Raw genomic sequence first — 23,540 nt, forward strand, 5'->3', positions numbered from 1 at the left:
GATTTTGCTTCTATAAGCAAAATCAAATAGAAAAATACATGTGTACCCTTCGTTAGACATGCATTAATTAGACATTGACAAAAGTAAGACATGTCTTATTGACTGTCTAACTAGACATTGTCTGTGAGCTATACCGCACCCCTCTCATATGACCTTCAATGCAGCTTTGGGTGTAAAAAACATCTTAAAAGGAAAAGGATAAGCAGGGTTGCTGTTGTGATGCCTTTATAAAACTACAGTATTTATAAGAAACACGTACCCAAAAGTAGTAAATTCAGTCATTTGTGAATTGAGTCCTCGTTGCCAACTTGCTTCTAATTTTATTGACCCCTTATTTTAATGAAACCTTTGCAATAGCTTTAACCATTTGAGTGCCAAGTGAATTTGTCAAAATTTGCTGTGAAAATTGTCAAGTATGCATGCCGGAATGGAGCAACAATTTAATTGCTCAATTGGGCGCCATCAAGTGGCAGCTGGGGTGAACAATAATTGATTCACCCCCTTCGTAAACAGGATACTTTCTTCTGCCTTTACTATAAAAATAATTGACTTGTTGTTATTTATGTGTAATAATAAATTCCATTTTCCATCTTTCCATTCAGCAAGCAGAGATGAGCTACAGTCTAGGAAAATTAAATTAGATTATGATGAAGTGGGAACATGCCATAAAGAAGTTTCCAGTCTTTGGGATAAGAAGTTAAACTGCAGAACAAAAATCCGGTTTGACATGGAGGAGATGTATGCCACCCTGAAGGAAGGTACGGTCCTCATTTATTGTGTCAAAATTAAAATCCCACAATTGTACTGCTGCAAGAATAAAGTTTATGGGCGGTATTCAAGGTTCTGGCAGCGAGCTATGAAGGCGAGCAGTGCTGGTAGCTCGTCGGCAAAAGTATTCAACTGCCTTCCCCTCGCTCGCCGTTTCCACCTCACTGGTTCTTTTAAGTGAGGTGAAAACAGCGAGTGGGCCCATTAAAATGGTGGGGCTTGCCACAAAATGCAGCAGAAACATTAAATATGGCGAGGGGGTTTTGGCGGCGACAATTGTTTTTCTGCGTCGAAAATAAGCCATCTTTGCCGTACAAACCCCTCCCCACGCGGCACTGAATACACCTCTGTGTGTTTTTAATTATTACAGTCCATAAGTATATGAATGGTATTACTATGATGATACTGGAAAGGCAGTCTATATCGGTCTTATTTTTTTATATTACTTTGCTGCTAATAAGTCCCACCAGACAACAGCACACCTGGTCCACAATTAATATTGCACAATGGTACTGCTTGAAATGCAGTCTGTGATGCCAGTGGTACTCGCATGAAAGAAACCAGACAGCGTGATTTTCAACATATATATATATATATATATATATAAATATTGTTCAGGGTGCAGGTTATCTGCACCCTGACAAATAAGCAATAATAGCATTGAAACTCCATTCACTATCTGACTCACTCTCAGGCGATGTTGCCCATAGAAACCAATCAGATTCTGTCTATAATTTTCTAGGATGCAATTGCGACATGATAGAGTCTGATTGGTTCCCCCAGCCCCTCCAAACAGAACTGTTTGCTGATTTGGTCACTGAGACTGTAGACAGTCGTTGAGTGGCTGTCTCAGTGACACAGAGAATCCCTGTAATACACAGATTTGGTGTAGAAAAGTTTCCTGAGTTGTGTACCTGAAGCTCTCTGGGAAATAGGGACTGGTTTCTCTACTCCCAAAACATGTTGTATATGCAACAATACAGTGCCTACACAATTAGATTTTGTTGGTCAGGTTTATGTATCAACAGCGCAGTATGCTCAGTGTGTATCAGGTGCTACTGATGCACACTGACTATCTGAAAGCAGCTTTCAGATACTGTAACAAATGATTTCCATAGGCATATTTGCAGAATGCTGTGTTTTTAGGATTTTAAGAAGTTAATTGTTTTGCCACCATGCAGAACCGATAATATATTAGATGTTGGCCAAAACAAACCGTTTGAATTCTGACCTGCATACTCCATATATTAGATGGATAGAATATGAACCATTTTTCAGGAACTCAAGTTTAGAATATATTAATTACTACATTTGTTGTTCATCTTTCATTACATACTTTCAATTAAGTTTGTTTCACAACTGTGAGTTGCAGCTGTGATTTAACAGGTTTTTCTGTTCCTATTATAACAATTGAAATTACTTAGCTTTTTTCACATTAGTAACCCAATATTACTACTTTGTATGCTGTTTTATGTTTTAAATACAGAATTTCTGAACATTTCCATAGGCTTCAATTGCATGTAGAGGACAGAGTATAGTAATCACAGGAAACCATTGTATTAGGAATTTGAGATATTTATTTGAAATTAGTGTTTGTGGAGATGTAGCTTAGTTTTGTTCATATGTTTCTGTTCCCCCTATATTTTGCTGAAAAATGTTGTTTTTTTCTGATTTGTAGGTGTTCCAAAATGCAAACGGGGAGAGATATGGCAGTTTTTGTCTGTACAGTATCGGCTAAGACACAGGATGCCAAGCAAACAGCAGCCATCAGATATAACATACAGTGACCTTCTAAAGCAACTCACAGCCCAGCAGCATGCAATACTTGTTGATCTTGGTATGTGTTTGTTCTAATGTATGTGCAGAATTCATGTGCAATTATAATTCAGTGACGTGACCTCATTACATCAAAATTATTTAAGTAAACACTGTGTTCATCTGACTACATCGCTTAGAAATTAAGCACACATTGCCCAGTTTGTATACCCCCCTCCCCAGCGATAGCCGCATCGCTATCGTCTGACTGCATGCAGATGTCAGATGGCCATTGTTCTCAGAAGAAAACATTGGTCTGCACAGATCGCACAGCATGAATCGCTGGTGTATCGCATGTGTGCCAGCGATGTGCTGCACGGAGCACCTGTCAAGACGTGAAAAGGGTTGATATAGACAAGAGGGTTTTTTTTTTTTTTATACAGGGTGTCACGCTGCGCTTGGCACACTTTTTTATTACAAGTCAGTTTTTTTTTTTCATCAATAAATTTTTATTAGAGAAACCGTTTTATATGGGGTACAGAAGTAAAAAAAGGAACATTGGTGAGAGAGGGTGGGTTAAGGCCCATACACACTTGACGATTTTCACCTGAAAATCGGTCAAAACAGCAGTTTTGAGCGATTTTCCGCTGAAAATCGCCTAGTGTGTATGCCTCCCAGATTGCAGACTAGCGATGATGCGCGCTCCCGCATCATCGCTGTCAAAGTCTCTAATCTGCTGGTTTTACCAGCATGCCAGAGATGATGGCTGATTTATTCAGCCATCATCTCTGTGTGTGTACGCCGGGCTGCCGGGCTAAAGATTAGCCACTTTGAGCCTGCGTACCGCCCCGCCGCCTCCCCCTGCTCCCTCCCCCCTCCCCCAGCACGCACCTGTATTCCGGGCGGCTGCAGTACTCCTCCTAATGCCCGCAATTTCGTCTGGCTGCTGGGCACCCCTCCGCCGGCAGGTCCTCCAGTTCTTCCACGATCATGTCTGCCTGGCTGCCCCTGCAGCAGCTTCCAGGGTCCCCAGCCGCTGCCTCCTCATATGTTAAAAAAAAAAAAGCAGTTGTTAAAACTTTTATAAAATGAGACCACTGCCACCAATGTGAGATTGCCCACAAGTGTATTTATATTATAGAGATATATATATATATATATATCTATCTATCTATCTATCTATCTATCTATCTATCTATATATATATATATATATATATATATATATATATATATTTATTATCTATAAATATAATATATATATTATATTTATAGATAATAAATATATATATAGTTATATAGATATATAGATATACATAAATATATCTATAATATAAATACACTTGTGGGCAATCTCACATTGGTGGCAGTGGTCTCATTTTATAAACGTTTTAACAACTGCTTTTTTTTTTAACATATGAGGAGGCAGCGGCTGGGGACCCTGGAAGCTGCTGCGGGGGTGCGGGGGCATCCAGGCAGACATGTCAGGTGGGCGTGTGGCCGGAAGGACCTGCGGGCGGAGGGGTGCCCAGCAGCCTGACGAAATTGTGGCCATTCGGAGGGGTACTGTAGCCGGAATTTAGGTGCATGTTGGGGGAGGGGGGAGGGAGCAGGGGGAGTCGGCGGGGCGGCATGCGGGCTGAAAGTGGCTAATCTTTCAGCCAGTGCTGCGTACACACATAATCCAATAGACCGGCGGGTACTTGTGTAGTTTCACGGCGCCACTAAATAAATAAATTTAATACCTGTTCATATCCCCACTATCCGCTGTGGCGTGGAGTTGATTTTATATAGTGTGGCGAGCGCAGCGAGACACCGAGCCCGAAACGTGGCGAGCGTAGCGAGCGCCGCAAGGGGACACGGAATGCGATATCAGTAATGTACCATAATCCGTGTCCGCTCGCCACGCTTCGGGTTCAGTGGCTCGCTGCGCTCGCCACACTATATAATTTCGACTCCACGCCGTAGTGGATAGTCGGGAAATAAAGAGGTATTAAATTGCGTTTGATATCGCATGCAAAATCGCATTTCTCCGAATATACTCCGCCCAGCGATCAATTCTGAATCAGGACCCAAAAACTGAAATGCACAGAATAATATGGCCCCTTCTCCCACCCTTGGAAATCAAACCCAGCCCATTATGTAAATAGCCTTTTACATGAAAGATTTTCAGCAAAGTCTTTCACCTCCTGAACATCTCTTGCTCTTTTGGGAAAATAGATCAGTGTGTACGCACTACTTTGGTGACAGATATATCTATCAAAGATTTTGGCAAAGTCTTTTGAAATGAAAATCTTCAAGTGTGTATGGGCCTTTAGGAGGGATGGGGTGGGGGTGGGGTACATCCAGAATCTGGCATATAGAATAATACTTATATTAAATGAACTCACAGGAACATCAGTAGAGTATAGTAACAACAGTCACATTCCATTAATAACAAAATGTAGATACTGAAGGGCCCAATAGATGTGAATCATTTCTGAAATGAAAGTAATATAGGTAGTAAAACTTCCAACGATTAGACGGTAGGGGTTTCATTCATGCTAAACTGGAGTGGGTCGGAATGAGAAGGTTTTGGGAAATATTGGGCACCTTCGCCCTCTGTCACATATGTGTGCCATGGGAGCCAACGCACAAAAGGGGAATTTACCAGATAAGAATATGGAATTAAATCAGTTTCCATGAGGAAATGGTCATTTGTATTAAGAATAACTTTCATTAATGTCGGGGGGGGGGTTGTTGCTTCCACTGTTGGGCCAGGTTGGCACGAGCAGCAATGTGAATATGGCCCCTAATACATACTGCTTTCAAAGGGAATAGTAGGGGGGATAACATGAAGCAACACTAAAGCAGGATCAGGTGCAACCTTCATCTTGAGTACTGTATTGATCAAGGTGAAAACCTCATTCCAATACTGTAGTATCACGGGGCAGGACCAGAATATATGAAAGATGTGGCCTACATTACCGCATAATCTCCAACACAGGTTAGAACATGAGGGCCAAAATGTATGGAGTCGGTCTGGAGTGAGGTATAATCTATTTATCAATTTAATATGCATTTCAGTGTGGTTGAGGCACCTGGACATGGAGTACGAGGATTGCAAAATATTTTGCCACTGGGCAGGGGTGAGAGTTACACCTAGATCTAACTCCCATTTATTTGGGCACTTGAAGTCAGTTTAAAAAAAATAATTATGAAAAGCCCATGTTGACCTTTTCCATGTGTCAACCTTTTGCCTGTCGACCTTATACTTGACAACCTATCAACCTCATCCCGTGTATGCGCGTTAACATATTACCTTTTAAAACCGGATTAATAGAGCCGTTTTATTTCTAGGTAGTGCAAGGAATTGAATTATCGCCTTTTTTTCTTACAGGAAGGACCTTCCCCACCCACCCTTATTTCTCTGCACAGCTGGGAGCGGGGCAGCTGTCCCTATATAACCTCCTCAAAGCATATTCATTGCTAGACCAAGAAGTTGGCTATTGTCAGGGAATAAGTTTTGTGGCAGGGGTACTTCTCCTTCATATGAGTGAACAACAATCTTTTGAAATGCTGAAGTTTCTGATGTACGACCTCTCTTTCCGTAAGCAGTATCGGCCGGATATGATGTCTCTTCAGGTACTTACAACCACTATCGATTAAATGGGGTTTAAATGTCACAGAGGAATTCTGGAATTAAGATGTTGGGTTTTGTACAGAGCATACAAATCAGAAGTGTCTTCTGATAAACACGTGTTCTTAATGTAGGCTGAGGTGATGGCATCAGAGCTACATATTACGGTATATCATTATTTATATATAACGTGTTAAGTTTTTTGTTTTGATCCAATACAAATTCCAGAGTTTGCATAGTCCTAAGCTCTATAATATTTATGAAGCCATTTGCCCTTTGCTGGCCGGTCCCGGCCTTGAGACTCGAACACGCCCATATTCAGAGACCTACAGGTATATTTTTTAATGTGCAGGTTCATAGAAGTGGAGATGTTGCCTATAGCAACTAAACAGGTTCTAGATAATAATCTTCTAGAAAGTGCTAGATAAATAAAAATTAGAATATGGTTGCTATGGGCAACATCTCTACTTTTATAACATCACTCTTTAGTAAATATACTTCCGTTATCCACTCTTTCATAAGGAATTGACATGCCAGAAATTATAGCCAGAGGTCGTGCACTCAGACCACCATTTATGGGGCATTTATACATTAAATTGCAATTGACCGTTCCATAGCCCCCTCGTTTCAGTGTCTGCCGTCTCTGCAGAGACCTTTTGGAAGGATAAGGCAAGTGGTTGTAAAGAATGGGAACAAGTCTCCATTCTTACAGCTGCCAGCCATCACTTACATAAGGCATAATGGGGCAGATGTATTAAGCCTTAACAAGAGATAAATGCAAGGGTGATCAGGAGAGATAAATGTCCAGCCAATCACCTGCTAACTGCCATGTTACAGGCTGTGTTTGAAAAAAGTCAGTAAGGAGCTGATTGGCTGGACGTTTATCTCTCCTTATCACACTTGCATTTATCTCATGTTAAGGCTTAATACATCTGCCCCAATATGCGGCCGCAGTATACATGATGACGAAAAGGGACTGAACACCACCCCGCACAAGCAATATGTTGTGCACCTGCAGCAGACCATGGTGAAGGTATAAAACGCATAGAGGAGCACTGATAAGATCATTTGCTAATGAAATGGCCTACGGGATGGTGGTAACTCCATTTGTAAAGGAGATCGTTGTAGGCTGCTCTATTGGAAGTATCAGTGTAAGAAGCATTACAGATGTTAGGAATGTGCCTAAATCCACTGTGTCTTTTAAGTACACTTTATAGGGAGGCCCATTCACTTTGCTATTAAGAGTGGGAAGCTGCTCATAAACCCCTAATAACAAAGAAGCCTGCAGCCCAGCACTTAGGATGATGTAAAGAGCGCAACAACTGGACTCTTGAACAATGGCAGCGATTGTTATGGAGGGACGATGTACACTTTTCAGACCAGATGGATGTATTTGGGTTTGGTGGTTGCCAGAGATCGTCTAATGCCAGACTGTGCAGTGCCTACAGTAAAGCATGATGCGGTGGTGGTATGCTGTTTTAGTTGGCTTGGCATCCTCCACTAACTGTAAAGCATTGTTGCATTACTGTACCACTGAGAAGTATAGAGATGTTTTCAATAACCCAGATGGACTGGCCAACTCGGAGTCCAAATCATCGGGTCCACAGCACAAAGGTCAACATGCATTGGGTCGACCACTGAAGGTCGACATGGGGTTAGGTCGACAGGGTCATTAGGGCACGACACATGCATTAGGTCGACTTGGTGAAGGTCGACAGTCAAAAGGTCAACATGAGTTTTTTCCCGCTTTTTTTTGTCACGAATGGCGACACCGTAACATAGCAACATGTCCCCTCACATTGCTAGCTGCGCTCGCCATGCTTAGGGCACACTAATTTTTTCTCCCTCCACGCCCTAGTGCATGGTAAGGCATGAAATACCGCCTGTTCGCACATGTCGGCTCAGATGTGTTCTAGACTCAAATTATTTCAGTGTCACAGCTGTCCTGTCGCCTCCTGTTGTCCAAGAACTTGTGGGCAGTTTGCCAAGCAGAGTGTCTGCAGTAATCTTTGCACGTGTTGGACCTACAAAGTACTTATGTCCATAAAATGATCTGTTTGCTGTCAGTGTCCATCCACTTTTGTATACATAGTATATAATACATAGTATATATTAAACCAGTGGTTCCCAAACTGTGCGCCTAGGCTCCCTGGGGTGCCTTGGAGCAGTTGCAGGGGTGCCTCAGGTTGGTGGTCCAGAACCAATTCAAGTTATTTATGGCCAATGAAATAGGCAAAATCAGTGCTTGTGGCTTCCAATTAAGAATATGTGAGTAAACAGAAGGGAATCATGTTTCTAACCACATAACTGGATCTAAGGAAAACATATAAATCCCAACTAATTTAATATTTTTCCTGAAATTAGTAACCAACTTTTGGCCTAGGCTGGCCGTGAAAAATATTCTGATACTTTAGGGTGCCGTGATTCAAATTGTTTGGGAACCACTGTATTAAACTTTTGTAAACCTTTACCATACTTAATGAACGGTTACCTATATTCTGAACATTCCTCGAATATTGTGCATGCTTTATGCCTTTCCAACCTGGCAACCAGCTCTCCGAAGAAGCAGGCTGTTGTCAGTGAGACATACTTATATATATATGTAGTCCTACATCTTTGCTGTAGTCGCACCAACAGCCCATTTTGGCATGCCATCTTCTAGCATCAGGCACCTCTATTTTTTTTTGCCAAAATGCATCTTGGTCATATATACAGATGTGTCCAAGTACATCTTGGTTTTACTGCACCATGTATGGCGCAATATGGCACACCTTGGACTTTGCAAAAGTCACGCTTTTTGATTTTTCAAAAAATTTGCTTCTCTAATCTATTACTTTATACAAGTTCTACTGCTTCAGAAATTTTTTAGACTCTATCTACTTGCTACATTTGGACAAACAGCTAAGCCGTGTTTTACATGTTGTGACAAATTGAGAAAAAAAGCCAAGATGTATGTGGACACATCTGTAGGTGTCTTACTGCAAATTAATCATCACAGACTCATCTTGCATTGTGACTAATGCAAAAAAAAAAGATGCCTGACGTTTAAGTTGCACAAGACCTGGTGGCTCACTCTCCTGAGTGACTGAGCCGTCGGGTCCTGTGCAATTCTGTTATTACAGACTGCATGGCAAGATGTATGCAGACACATCTGTATATTGCAATTAGCCTTGCAGTTAGTTAAAAGAGAAATTGTCCACTGACACTGCATTGTATGAGCTCTGTAAAAAACACTGTTACCTACAGTATACAGCCCACAATACTCCATATTTGGCACAAACATGTACTACTTATGAAGCAAAGTAAAGGAATAGATCACCATATCTTGCCGTCTTTATTGCCATCATAGATCCTTTCAGGAGGTTGATGTTTATTTGAATGCATTTTTCAGATTCAGATGTACCAACTGTCCCGACTTCTTCACGATTATCACAGGGATCTTTACAACCACTTGGAAGAGAATGAGATCAGCCCAAGTCTCTATGCTGCACCCTGGTTCCTAACCTTGTTTGCCTCTCAGTTTCCGCTCGGATTCGTTGCCAGAGTTTTTGGTAAGAGCATAGGAATTGGTGATTGTCACTGGGAAATAAATAGTAAAAGAATGTTCTCATTGGAATTGTGCATAATCTTGGTAATAGTTTTTCTCTGTACATGGACATTCAGCCACACACTCTGTACACACGGCAGCGATATGGGCAGATATCGCTGGCAATATGGTCGCTGGTGACCATATTGCCAGTGATGGGAGTGTGCCCCGGCGATAAATCGCCAGGTGCGCGCTCCCGTTTTCAGCCCCGTTATAATGGCTGGTCGCAGGAGCTTGCTCCTGCGACCAGCTGATTACCTCTGCGGCTCCGCCAGCAGAGGTTTCTTTTCATCAGCGACCATCTCTGGATGGTCGCCAATGAAAAGGAGACATTGAGCGATATATTACCCTGTGTGTATGCACCTTAAGAAGTACTGTAAGATAAATAGCTACAGTCTCAGAAAAACGTATGTATAATATACATTACACTCCTTTGCAAGTCTGTCTGTTACGTAAGAGCGATCTTAGTGTATTTTGGTAGAATGTTGTTGACTGAGAAAGCAAATGAGTCATATGAATAATAAGCATCAAGAATATAACAATTCTGCAACAAAGCTTATTGCACACCCCTTATTCTGAAAAAAGATGTGTAGCTCTGTTAAATCTGACTAATAAATGTATAATCCTGTACAGCAAATAGCCAGCTGGTTTGGGGCAAAAAGCTTGGCCTGAACAAGGTTCTGCACACCGTGCGTCCCATCAGCAATCTGGAGAGCAGGAGTAGGTTTGAGTGACTTAGTGCCACAATATGCTGGCAGTTTCAACCCCAAGACTTAACAGCTGGCCAAGGGGAACCCAATTAAAGGTGTGCCTCAAAAGAAGTTGCACAGCAGATGGTGGCTGATTTTGTGGCCAAGACTGGTCATGTAGCTACCATACCATTTGAACTAGTGCTCATTGTGCCCTCCTCAATTACAACAATGCACCTGCCCACAAGTCCAGGAAAGTGGTGGATTTTCTGGTCCATGAAGGCAACCAGGACCTTGGTCATCTGCCGCACAGTCCAGACCTGGCTCCCTGTGACAACTTTGTGTTCCCACAATCCAAGAGCATGATGCATGGAATTCCATTACATGTCACAGGACGCTGTATAGAAGACCTTCCTTTTAACAGCATGTGCAGTAGATACATACCTGCATCAGTTTGGTCCAGTTGCTTCATCAAGTGGTTTCAGTGCATGCAACCATGTATAGAGTTCTCTGGTGAAAAAAATGTAATGTTCATTTTGATTGTAAATATAATACTTGTTGTGCATCTGGACACGTATTGCACACCCCCACCAATATATGTATTGCATATTGCCACTAGCTTTCAGACCAGCATGAATCCGAGCTCGGGTCAATCCCATTACCACACCTGTCATAAGAAAGATGCATAATTTAAGATGAAAATATTTAATAGCAGTCAATATTTCTTCATTTATAATATCGACACTAGACGCTCAACATTGATGATCTGTATAAAATGTCAACCTGAAAGAGGTTTTTTTCATATTTCTGCGATATAACTTTTTGCCGGACAGATTATATATTACCTCTTTTATTTGATGTTTTGTCTTTGCTCCGCAAAATTAGGTCTTAAATTAAGATCATGCAAAACCCACTTAGTGAATACCTTCACTTGAGGATAAGTTTCCATAATAAGATTCTTGCTAGAAGATTCATGTTGCAAATAAGTGTGTTGTGTTTATTGAATGTAGTTGTTTCTTGGCCAAGGGCCCCCGTGGTAGTCACAATGACCCTGCCCAATATCATAATCAGCATGTTTATTAAGCTGAGCTTTAGAACAGAGAGACAAATATTTGTTGGTGACCTTCTTCCTCAGCCTTGTGTCTGAAATAGATTTCCTTCAACATTTGATAAAGATCTTGTTCCACCTGCCTGTCTGTGTTCTACATGAACTAATTATTTTTTCTAGTTGTTGGATTAGTCTGTCAAGTCTTGCTTATAAAAAACTGTACATTGTACAGGTTTATTATACTACCTAGTCTAGGTTGCTTTTTTGTCTTATTGTATCTGCATCATACTGTACTTATGTTATATTGGCCTTCTAATTGTATTTATTAACCCACTTATGTGGGCCTGGCCACTAGTTTAATGAACTTTTATTTTTGTTTGTTTTCCTTGTTTGTTTTATGCTGTTTTATTATTATTTCCTCTTTTTTTTTACTAGCTGTGCTCTTTTAAAGGAAAAATGTATAAGAATATGATATTCTATACAGATACTGTATATTGCACTTTAAAGTGTTAAATGGATATTTTTTCCTGTTTAATCCTTTTTTTTCCTTCAAAACATAAATAATTCTTATGTGTCAAGGGTAGTAAACAAACATAGCAGATCATACTTCCAACATAAGCAATAGGGGTTTATTCAGAGCTGATTGCAAGGCTGCAAACTTGCAGACCGGGCGATTATCGATAGACTGTGCCCAAGCATTTGAGGGGAAGTTGTGTGACGTGAGCTCCAGCACCGATCAGACTGCTTCTAGCGCAGCCGCTGAGTAAGCCCTGGGCTACGCACAGACTGCACACACTGGAAAAATAAATTTGAGGGTAAGCAATTGAAAATGGATTTGCAGAGAATCCCCGATACAGGTAATTTTCACAAGCCTTGCTAAGCAATGCTCAGGCTGTGCAGCGGCTATCTAATCACATTGTTATCGCAGGGCACTGCTAAATTGCACCACATCGATCAGGTCTGAATAACCCCCATAGACACTTATGATGAGATTTCCTTTCTTTTTTTTTGTAAAATTAGGAAATTCTTGAATGTAAAACTACAAAGCTTTTGGTGTGTACACACTGTGAGATTCCCTTGCTATTCGACTTAAGATTCGAGTGCTATACAATCTTTGCTAACTCTGTACTATTTACATACAATTCATACAATCAGCATTAGATTTGCACTATATAGTCATTGCTGCCCTGTCTATCTGGGTTTCGATTTGTGCTGTCACAGGAGTGCGCATCGGGATCGCAAGGTAAAAAAACGGTGCGATCTGCATACGATTTTGACTATATAGTCAAAATCTAATGTCAAATCTCACCGTGTGTACACAGCATTAGTTTCTATGTTATTGTTAGGTACCTCTTCTTAAATGCTTTATTATGTTTTTTTCTGTTTTGTACCCCAACTAAACTTCTCATGTAGTATAAATAAATAGTTAAATACCAACTTCTCTAAATTTGTGTGCTTAATCTGAGATATAAGTTTTATTCTAGATCTAAAAAACGGAATCGAGACATCTGTCAGAATGAACTTAGGTCTACAGTCATTAGGTCGACCCCACTAGGTCGACTGGCAGGAAGGTGGACCTGACTTAAGGTCGACATGGGCCAAGGTCGACATGACTTAAGGTCGAATTTGCATAAAGGTCGACATGAGGAAGGTCGACTGGTCATAATGTCGACATGGGTTTTTCACTGTTTTTCACTGTTTTTTGATCAATGAAGTTGGCAATGAGAATCGGACCCTCGCATCGCTCGCTTCGCTCGCCATGCTTCGGGCACACTATTTTATTCTCCCACCACGCCCTAGTGGATGGTAGGGCATGAAATACCGCCTGTCGGCACATGTCGGCTCAAAAAACAGTGAAAAACCCATGTCGAACTTATGACCAGTCAACCTTCCTCATGTCGACCTTTATGCAAATTCGACCTTAAGTCATGTCGACCTTGGCCCATGTCGACCTTAAGTCAGGTCGACCTTCCTGCCAGTCGACCTAGTGGGGTCGACCTAATGACTGTAGACCTAAGTTCATTCTAATAGATGACCGCATCCCCTAAAAAACATGTCAGACGCTTTTTCTTTTCTTTTTAGAATAGACAAAGCATTAAGATTTATGGGACAGATGTACTCATGCTTGGAGAGTGACCATGTACCAGCCAGTCGGCTCATAACTGTCATATTTATTTCAAATATTGGGGCAGATGTATTAAGCCTGGCGAAGAGATAAACTGAAGATAAAGTGGAAGACAATAACGCACCATCCAGTAAACTCCCAACTGTCATATTTCAAACATAGCTGATTGGCTGGTGCATTATCTCCTTCCACTTTATCTCTTAGCCAGGCATAATACATCTGCCCCACTGCTTGTAAAATGACAGTTAGGGGCAAGTTGGTGGTGCTATTTCTCTCTCCACTGTATCTCTCTCCTCTCTCCAAGGCTGAGTACATCCACACACACACACACACACACACACACATACACAGTGCATTTCTCACCTCTTCCTTACATAGTCTTGTATTATTTGTGGCTTTCTTCCTCACACAACAAGTACCAGATGCCAGGAAAATAAATAAGGTCAAACAAAAATGGAAATGGTGCCAAACCAGCATGGCATTGTCATCTTTTTTTCTTATCTTTTTTACATTTGGCATGTTGACAGTGGTGGAAATAAAACACTTCATATTAATTTTCCATCCTTTAAGCCAACTCATTTTGCGGCAGCCTTTTTTTTTCTCTCTAGAAATATATTTATTGGGAATCTGTCTCAAGATCAACCAGATATTTCCATGTACACATTTTATTAAACTGTATTATAGTGTAAGATTTGATCAATCAGATTATATTTATATGGAAACCTTGTGTAACTGACTCCTTTGAACATGTAGGGCATACTGCCAACTGGCACGCTCTGCAGTATTAGAAATGGCCATAACCTCTTCCCAGTGGGTGTGTTTTGGCAGTGCTTGGTTGTACTGGAGAAGGAGTTGTCATTTTTCAAATGCAGCCTGTCACATGCCAGTTAGGAGCTGATTTTCTGGTTTGTTATCTCTCTCCATGACTTAGTACATCCTCCACCATTCTCCATAATTGGACATTTCCGGTGATACACAAGGCATTCTTTAGTATTATTTTTATATGTGTATATATATATATAGATATAGATATATATATATATATAGAGAGAGATATATATATATATATATATATATATATATATATATATATATATATATATATATATATATATAGATATATATATAGATATATATATATATATATATATATATAGATATAGATATAGATATATATATATATATATATATATATATATATATATATATATATATATATATATATATATATATATAGTGTAGTTCCTGTATATTAACCAGAGAGGGCACTCACCACCAATTTGCAGGTAAAAACTTTCAATTGACAAGGGTCATCATGTGTTGTCGACGTTTCAACCCCGAAGGGTAATTTCCAAGAAAGAGTCAAAATTGCAGTGTGTCACCCAGAAGCCCATATATACCTTGGCCAATAAACATCAATGTTTGTTTAATTAGTTAATAATTGGTCACTTCTTTGTGTCCTTGTGCACGTTATTTCTGAAGTCCGAGTGAGTGCCGCAGTTCCGACTGTCTACATACCCCCCAGTGCGCTGCACCCCGGCAAGTTATTCCAGTTGGATATATGGAGTGCCCTCCACCCGCTACTATCTCTATCTCTCTCTCTCTCTCTCTCTCTCTCTCTCTCTCTCTCTCTCTCTCTCTCTATCTATCTATCTATCTATCTATCTATCTATCTATCTATATATATTTCCAGTTTAAAGACTCCTCACAGCTTCATTTACCTATTAAATTAAAATGTTTAAACCTGGCAAATGTGTTATAACTACATATATTGGACTTTCAAATTACATTCAAGATTTTTTCCTCCCCTCAGATATTATTTTTGTACAAGGAACAGAAGCCATTTTTAAGGTGGCCCTTTGTCTTCTGAGTAGCAACAAGGAACATATAATGGCATGTGACAGCTTTGAGAATATAGTGGATTTTTTGAAAGTCAATATACCTGATATGACAAAGGACACTATGGACAACATTATAACACAGGTAACTTGGTTACAAAGCCTGATAGGACAACACTAATACTGTGATAAGTAACATTTTGCGGAGTATTATTTGAATTTAAAATTTTAGATATATTCCTTGTAAAACATAAATAAATATGATATATATACTTCTATTCTCCTCCTTTGTTAGTAAATATTACTTACCTTCCTTTCAAGTCCCTCCTTTGCTGCTGCCCCTCTTCTCTACTGAGGTTCTCCCATTATGATACCCATATTTTGTAACCCACTACCCTGTAGTACACACTATGAAATGACTGACAACCATCCCCTTAGCCACCCCTCCTCATTTGTTTCAGTATTATTATTTTTTGTGTTTACCTTAGTATGTTTAACCATTCAGTTGCACCTTCCTACTGTATTTTCTATGTACTGGTTATACTCCTTTTATACTCCTTTATATTATTTCTGTGTTCACTTATTAAATAAAAAGTTCAGGATATCTTTTTTTCTTTTAAAGCTGTATCTGAGAATTCTCCTACCATTATGTCACGATTATAGTGATATTTTATGTAGGACAACTTACAGCTCTCATGTGCTTTTTCCATACAGGTCTTTGAAATGGACATTTCCAAACAGCTCCATGCTTATGAGGTTGAGTATCATGTAATTAATGATGAGATGTTGGAAGCATCTATTCCATGTGAGGAGACAGAGGCTTTCCAAAAGCTTGACAAGGTGAACAACCAGCTAAAGAGGCAGAACATGGACCTCTTGGAAAAGCTGCAGGTACTATCTGTACTGTACACACCACACTAGACAACATGTAGCCAAAGATATGTTTCATGTAGTGTTTTACTTCTTAGCTCTTTTAAACTTGTTTTTTCTTAGTCCAGAGAGAAAGTAGCCATCTTCCAGGCAGGTATACAGCTCATGCTGCTCATTGAGAGTGTTGCATTCATAGGGCAGTATTCAATGTAAATGTTCATGGCGTGCAGTGAATCCTGTTTAGGATTTGCTGCACGGTCGCCACTGCACGCCATGTTCCGGAGCCTCGCTGTCCCCCCTATTCAACGTCGCAGGGGTTCGCTGCCCCTGACGGCGAGTGTGAACCCCAGCGGAGCCTGAGGACGGTGGCAGGCTGGGAGATGGAAGTCTGCCTGCCTGCCCCAGAACGTATGTGGGGGGGAGGTGGGCTCCCTGAGATCCAGGCAGCACAGGCTGCCCCCCGGGGAGAGCCAGCAGGGGACCAGGTATTCACTGCACCCGATCGTGCATATGTAATGAGCGGGTGCAGTGAATATATGAATATCTAATGAGCGGCTCTCGGCTCCCGGCCTGCTGCTGGCTGCTCTGTGTAAAAAATTTTTTATTTTTTTTAAATTAAATATATATTCATGTCCTATAAGCACATGAAAAAATAGCATGCCCCTTCACAGAATAAAATTCCAGATTTTTTGACACCAAATGTAAAACAACAACTTAATTTTAAAAGTTCACTTTCCACTTCACCATGAAAAGATGGCGATTTGCTTTCTGACCCAAAAAATCACCTTCCAACGCGAAAATAGCACAAATGCGCCATGAAACAGGGCAAATTATCCTCATTGAATACTGCCCATAGTGTTTTTATTGCAAAATAACACACAAAATGAGCAGCCCCAGGGCTTTCTCCTGTTAATCATAATAAAATTAAGATTATTCGCAACCTAAGCAGGCCAACTTTGAGTGACAACTGTGTAGACTTGCTGTACCTAATGCACAACGTAGTTGATTCAGCAGAGGGCAGACAGTGGTGTCGCTGTGACTCCAGCAGCCTGGGGCTAAATGTATGTGTCTCCTGGCCAGCTCCATCTTGTCTCTCCTCACCGATGCTGGCAGGAGGCGTCGCTGTGGTCCAGGGATGGCCCTGTTGGCTCAGCCTGGTCTCCTCCCAGCATCAGTAAGAAGAGACAAGATGGAGTTGGCTGGGGAGGAGATGTGGCTGCAGTGCAGCAGTAATCTTCTGAGAGGTGGAAGCAGCCAAAAGAGTTCAGCTACTGTAGGTACAGGGGGAGGGCCCCATAGCAGCCACACCCCCTGCATCTATATTAGCTGCGCACCTTAGTTGCACATAGAACTGATCAGTGCAGTACAGCGGAGTCATTTCCTCATATACGGATGTGGTTTTTTTTTGTTTTTTTTAATAAGATGTACATTTTGATTGAATAATGCTAAATGCTAGCCAAATCTTATGGGAACTGGTGCACTGAGAGGAATGGTTTGTCATGACTGCGGTCACTGTGTACGATAACACACATGTAAGTTACTGGAAATTATCTTATAGATGTACAGGTCACAGGGCATCCGCATCTGTTTTTGTGCACATATCCGGAACACTATTTTCTGCTATTAAGCGTACAGCATTATTATGGCCCCTGTTTTAATTCTTTACCAGGAGGAATATACTTTCATTTTTTTTTTTGTTTTGTTACTGTTGTGTAAGGAAAGTATTATTTTTGAAGGCATATATTGTATACATTCCCCATACTTCTAGCTTCCAGTACCTCGTCTTTGCCGGAACCGCTAAATAGTGACTATTGACAATCCAGGTAATCGCTGCAATTCTTCATGTAGAAATAATCTTTTTGCGGACCCTGACTATTTCCGGTCCGGATTAGGAAATTGAGATATTTAACCACCTTGCATATTCTCGATTCCCCAAACCAGGTGTTGGGGGATCGGGAAATTGCGATAATCTGTTGCAGATGAATGGAGACCTTTAGAAGTTTAATTTAAATTACAAACTTTGTAAAGTGAATTGCATGTGGATACAACCTCCAAGTAGAATATTGTTGACGCTTGTCCTTTTCTCCCCATAACAGGTAGCTCACACTAGGATTCAGACCCTTGAGACCAACGCTGAATTAACTGTATCTAGAGAAAATAAAATGAGAAATGTAATCCGATCTCTGGAACAAGAGAACTCAGCTTATCAAAAAATTGTAGAGCAAATGAAGAAATACGTGCCAGCGAATGTACTGACAGACTGTGAACTTTTGCTTAAAGATTTTAGCTGTAGCCCAAACAACAAAACAAAGACAGGAAATAAGCAATAAATCGCAAAGCTAGTGCCTGTTCTGGCATGCAGCTCCGTTTCCTACAAACCAAATATGAGTACAACAATTCCTGCATGCTCTGATGGAAGATCATGGCTGTAAATGCATGCTTATGGCATCTGCAGGTAACTGCTGTGACTGGAACAGTAATGCTACGTTCTTGAATAAGGAACATCTAAACATCAGCCGATATACTGAAGAAATTGCTTCTATGATTTCAATATGCAAAACTGATTATATGTAAACTTAAAAAGGGAAAAATATTTGTTTTCACGACGATGTGTCCATTTATAAAGTGTCACTGGAAATCACCCATCAGAGACGTGCCATTTTATACCGCCTGTTCTCGTCCTTATAGAGATCATATACATTACTCTTATAACAATACTTGAAGATGAATGTTGTCTCCCAAAGAACAGCACGTGTCACACTTTTGGTGTGAGGAGTCTGTACGAGCTTCTCTTTTTTTATGTTTTCATTTGTGCCTGTCATTGTTACTACTGACATTTCTTACACGCGTGTAGTTTTTATTAAGCAGTTGACTACATGATGCGTAAGGAGAGGACAATGTACCAGTTGTATTATGAGTGCTCACACAGTTTGCCAAACTGGGTTATGGGTACAAAACATTAATCTTTATTCAGTTTTGTTTATACTCCATTTGAGATCAACATTGAGCACAACAAATGGTAACATTGAATATCTTTGTCACTTCTGTCTGCTAGAACGAAAACATTTCCTGCCGAAATTAATGGTAATTTAAATAATTATTTTTAAGACACCTTACACTAGGCTGCTTGGGTCTATCATATTCACTATGAGGTAAGTGATTCCTTTGTGTCCTCACATCTGTGCAGGGATATACTGTACATGTTTAATGATTTTCAGTGTTGTCCACCAAATTGGTTGAGTGGATTTTGGGCATGTTTAGATGCATCCCTCCACCTCTGTGAACCCTCATGTTACCTTTTGTTTTGTATACAGAGATATATTGAGATCTATAACACACCTCCATACCAAATTAATTTCATACATTAAAGTTGGTATTCATTTATTTTTCCTCACAATAAGAAAACTCGTTGCTGCAAAATATTGCATGAAGTGCAACTACAGAATGGACCAAATACTGTCTGAATCCCCAAACCCCAACAGCGGCATACACAGCTGTTACAGTTTTGTGTTTTGTGACATGACAGAAAATGGGAAACTTATTATTCTTAAGGACTGAAGATGAGCTAGGGGAACTATGCCCAGAATTAGAAATGATTAATTTCTTGTAAATATCAGTTAAATGTGCTTAAATATGCTTTGATTATTGTGGGATGTAGGTGTTAATTACCGTTTCTTTTTTAATCATGTTTCTTGGTAACCTTTTAAATGTAGGCCTGAGTACAGCTTTCTTGGAGGGAATTATGAGGCATGAATTTCCCCTCTATGTGCATATTTCTGAAGGACAGGAAAACGATTGTATCTGGGTTGTTTCCCATGTTCTCTTGTCACACAGGGCTGAATATAAAAGTAGCATCAACATGTTCATTGTTTTTTGTACTTTCAAATTACTTTTTTGAACTTTTGTAAGAGTAAGATTTATGGACTTACTGTACATAAAGTTTTAGAAATAATCAGAAAGTGAATGATGGACAATGCACATGAAGCTATGGCCTTAATGATGTGACCCATTGCCTCATTTAGGTGCAGCCACCAGAATTCCCTTCCTTATTGCACAATATTTTTTTTGTCTTGATCCAATCAACATTCAGTACAGTGTAAATATTCACCAAATGAGATACAGATTTTACTGTATTATAGCAGACTGTCCTGTAATGAATAAATTAACAACTCGCCCATTAGGATTTATTCACAGTTACACGCTAGCCCATTTTGCGGACTGTTACCATTCTGACGTAAGGGGTAGTAACTGAGCGGTCACCGTCAGAATCCGCCCTCCTAATGGCGTGTTTGTAGAATGGCTGGCTATTCAGAGGTGTGCTCATACTGAGATCCATCTTATATGTCAATTGCACAGTTATAGGACTGTATCAGATTGCAGGGATGGTATGAAGCTGAAGGATAAGCGCAACGCAGCAGCCCAGATGACATTTAGCTCTGAATATAGGGCCTAATTCAGACCTTATTGCGGCTGTGCAAATCTGCAGTGGACTGTGATCAGATAACCGCTGCCCAGAGTGAAAACCCGCCCCGTACAGTTCTGCCAGTGACTTGTGAATGGATCGCTGAGCTTCAAATCAGTTTGCAACTCTCACCATCCAATGATATTCACAGTCACATTTCTGCCACATAGACAGACTGATCGAGGCCGGAGCTGACATTATACAATCTCCCCGAAAATGACTGGGCAAGCCTTCAGCTTCCCTGATACACCCCAAAATGGCGACTTCATGTCAGTCAAGTTGCGAGGGTATTGTGGAAAAAAGAATCAGAGATTTTTGGTGCTGTTTGGCCTCACGCATACAGTAAGTGCAGCAATTAGTATGCAGTCATTTGATAATAGATTAGCTTGCGAACTCACACAACAGTGATCTGGTCTGAATAACCCCCATAGGCAGAGATCTGCATCTATTTTTAAGCACCCATTTGCATCTGACTAGAAGTGTACAACTGAAAATCCATCCCATTGACACCAAATTAACCACTACCGGCCTCGCTAGATTGCACATTTAAAAAAGCACTGTGACGGCACAAATGTTACCTATACAGATTGTGGATAAAAGCATCACATCTACAAGTGTAACAGAATATTTGCACTGTTTTTTTTATTTTTTATTATGCTTTTTAAAAGAGTTGTAGTCTAAAGCTCTACGGATACCTTGCCTTACCGCACGCATAAAATTAGAGGTGCTGCTCATAAAAATCTGCCATTCAGATACTGCTCAATGCAAACTTACTACAGTATATCAGTGTAACGCAACAACTGAAGACACATGTAAGATGGGCAGAGCAGAGTCAAGTGATTATTGATTGGACAATTTCTCAGTCTTGCTACAGTTGCATGCTGCAGAATCTGTGCTGGAATAAGGGATGTGTGGTAACTGTTACCAGAGTACAGCTCTTGTTCATCTTATATGTTGAATGCCATGTTTTTGTTATTGGTCTGTCTCAGTAATGACTCTGTTTTATTACTTCACTGTAGCCTGGAGGAGTTGGCGAGGTGTTACATCACTGACTCTTTATGATATTGGTTAAAAGTGTTTGTACATCATATTGTTAGCCAGGTATGCAAGAAATCATCAAAAATACACAGAAAACCTCAATTGATTGATGTTGTTTGCTATTTTAAGAATTGTGCATCATGGGTAATTCACCATGTGTGGCGCATTGTCCCGAGTTATGCAGAAAACGCATTGCAACTAACACTGTTCACTGCAGTTTGTAGACACATTTACTAAGCTGTACAAAGCCATAAAACATTTTATTTGGGTCATTTATTTTTCTCTCTGACAGTGTTAAAGATGAGCTCTCAATGTGAAAATCTGTGCCAAATTTGGATATTTGTTATCCTGTATCCGGAATGATATTGCTATGTTTTTTGCTTCCTATGCAATGATTCACTGAAACCACCAGTCCCTCTTCTTCACTTATAAAAATAATAAAAGGTCTTTTACACCTGCTGATTATTAAATGGAATCATTATTATTATTATTTTTTTGTCAGAACACACTTTTCATTAAAGTAATTAGTATTGGTGTTTTTTTTACACTGCAGCAATGATACTGTGTAAAGCAGCACATACACCAGTGGTGTGTATATACATGTGGGGGTATCTTCCAAAGTGGTGGTAAAAGGAACTATAAAATACAGAGAATTGGGGGAGCTGTATCAAACCTTCATGACAAGAGGAAGACTATAGCTGAACTTATTTGTGTGGCGGAAACATCACCCCCGATTGAATCCATATACACTATATACCCATAATGAAAGCAATAATTTTGCCTTATCAGAGACCAGTACAGGAATCTGCAGAATACTGAACAGTATTGTGCATGTAAGGACCAAACTTTGTTATAGACTAACCGGTAAGATCTTCCAACTACAGACACTAATGGGTAAATTTACTAAGATGTGAGTTCTATTATAGATGAGATGTTGCTTATAGCAACCAATCAGATTCTACTTTTTATTTAATTAACACCTTCTAGTAGATAATAGAATCTCTAGTTGCTATGGGTAACATCCCAATAGAGAGAACACATTTATGCTGCTTTCACACCGCAAAACCTGCTTAGACCAGGTATTTAAAACGGTTTTTAAAACGAGTCAGAGCAAGTTTAACCCCTTTCACATCGCATGTAAATACCTGGTCTAAAGCAGGTTTGCGCTGTGAAAGCAGCATCAAAGGCGGTGTGACAATGAGTTTGGAGGAACACCACAGCACCCCTAGAGGATGGCAATCCTTGCAGAGTGTGCACCTCGGGGCATGAGGGTAGGGCTGACTCGGGCAGACAGCGATCTCAAAGCCCCCGATTTTCAGGCTGTAAGCAGCATCCTATATTAATCAGTGCTCTGCAGCCATCAGGACATGCCAGGAAGCCTTGCTATAGGAACAAGCACTGCAGAGGAATGCCTGTCACTTCTTAGCTTAGAGAAGACCCCCAGAAGACCCTCTCCGGCTCATACCCCCTCATCCCCCGGTACTTGAGACAGGAGCAGGGTAGCATTAGCCGGTCCACTCTGAGCCAGCGCCTTGCATATTTAATGAGTTGACTGCTCATTACATATGCGCATATTTAATGAGCGCCGGCTCATTAAATATGCACGGCGATGGGGACCAATAGTGCTCACTGCTGCCTGGGTACCGTTTCAGACCCGTTCAGACCGCAAAAAATAAAAACGGGTCTGAAACGGGTAGGATTCACTCTGGACCTTTCAGACCGCACATATTACCGTTCTGAAAC

At 40.5% G+C, this 23,540-nt stretch overlaps 1 protein-coding gene across 4 annotated transcripts in view; it reads left to right on the forward strand.

Annotated features, from left to right (window-relative positions):
- Positions 1–22,251, forward strand: part of TBC1D4 (TBC1 domain family member 4) — a 135,384-nt gene extending 113,133 nt beyond the window's left edge. For all 4 annotated transcript variants that reach the window (XM_083168855.1, XM_083168856.1, XM_083168857.1 and 1 more), the window contains 7 exons: positions 603–758; positions 2,447–2,605; positions 5,902–6,146; positions 9,533–9,692; positions 15,403–15,572; positions 16,142–16,318; positions 18,394–22,251. In XM_083168855.1, the coding sequence (XP_083024981.1) occupies positions 603–758; positions 2,447–2,605; positions 5,902–6,146; positions 9,533–9,692; positions 15,403–15,572; positions 16,142–16,318; positions 18,394–18,627 (1,301 nt within the window). In that variant the 3' untranslated portion in view covers positions 18,628–22,251. The remainder of the gene's footprint in view (positions 1–602; positions 759–2,446; positions 2,606–5,901; positions 6,147–9,532; positions 9,693–15,402; positions 15,573–16,141; positions 16,319–18,393) is intronic.
- The last annotated feature ends 1,289 nt before the right edge of the window (positions 22,252–23,540 follow it).

Source organism: Crinia signifera, chromosome 2, assembly GCF_055691185.1.
Source record: "Crinia signifera chromosome 2, ASM5569118v1, whole genome shotgun sequence".
NCBI classification, from domain to species: Eukaryota; Metazoa; Chordata; class Amphibia; order Anura; family Myobatrachidae; genus Crinia; species Crinia signifera.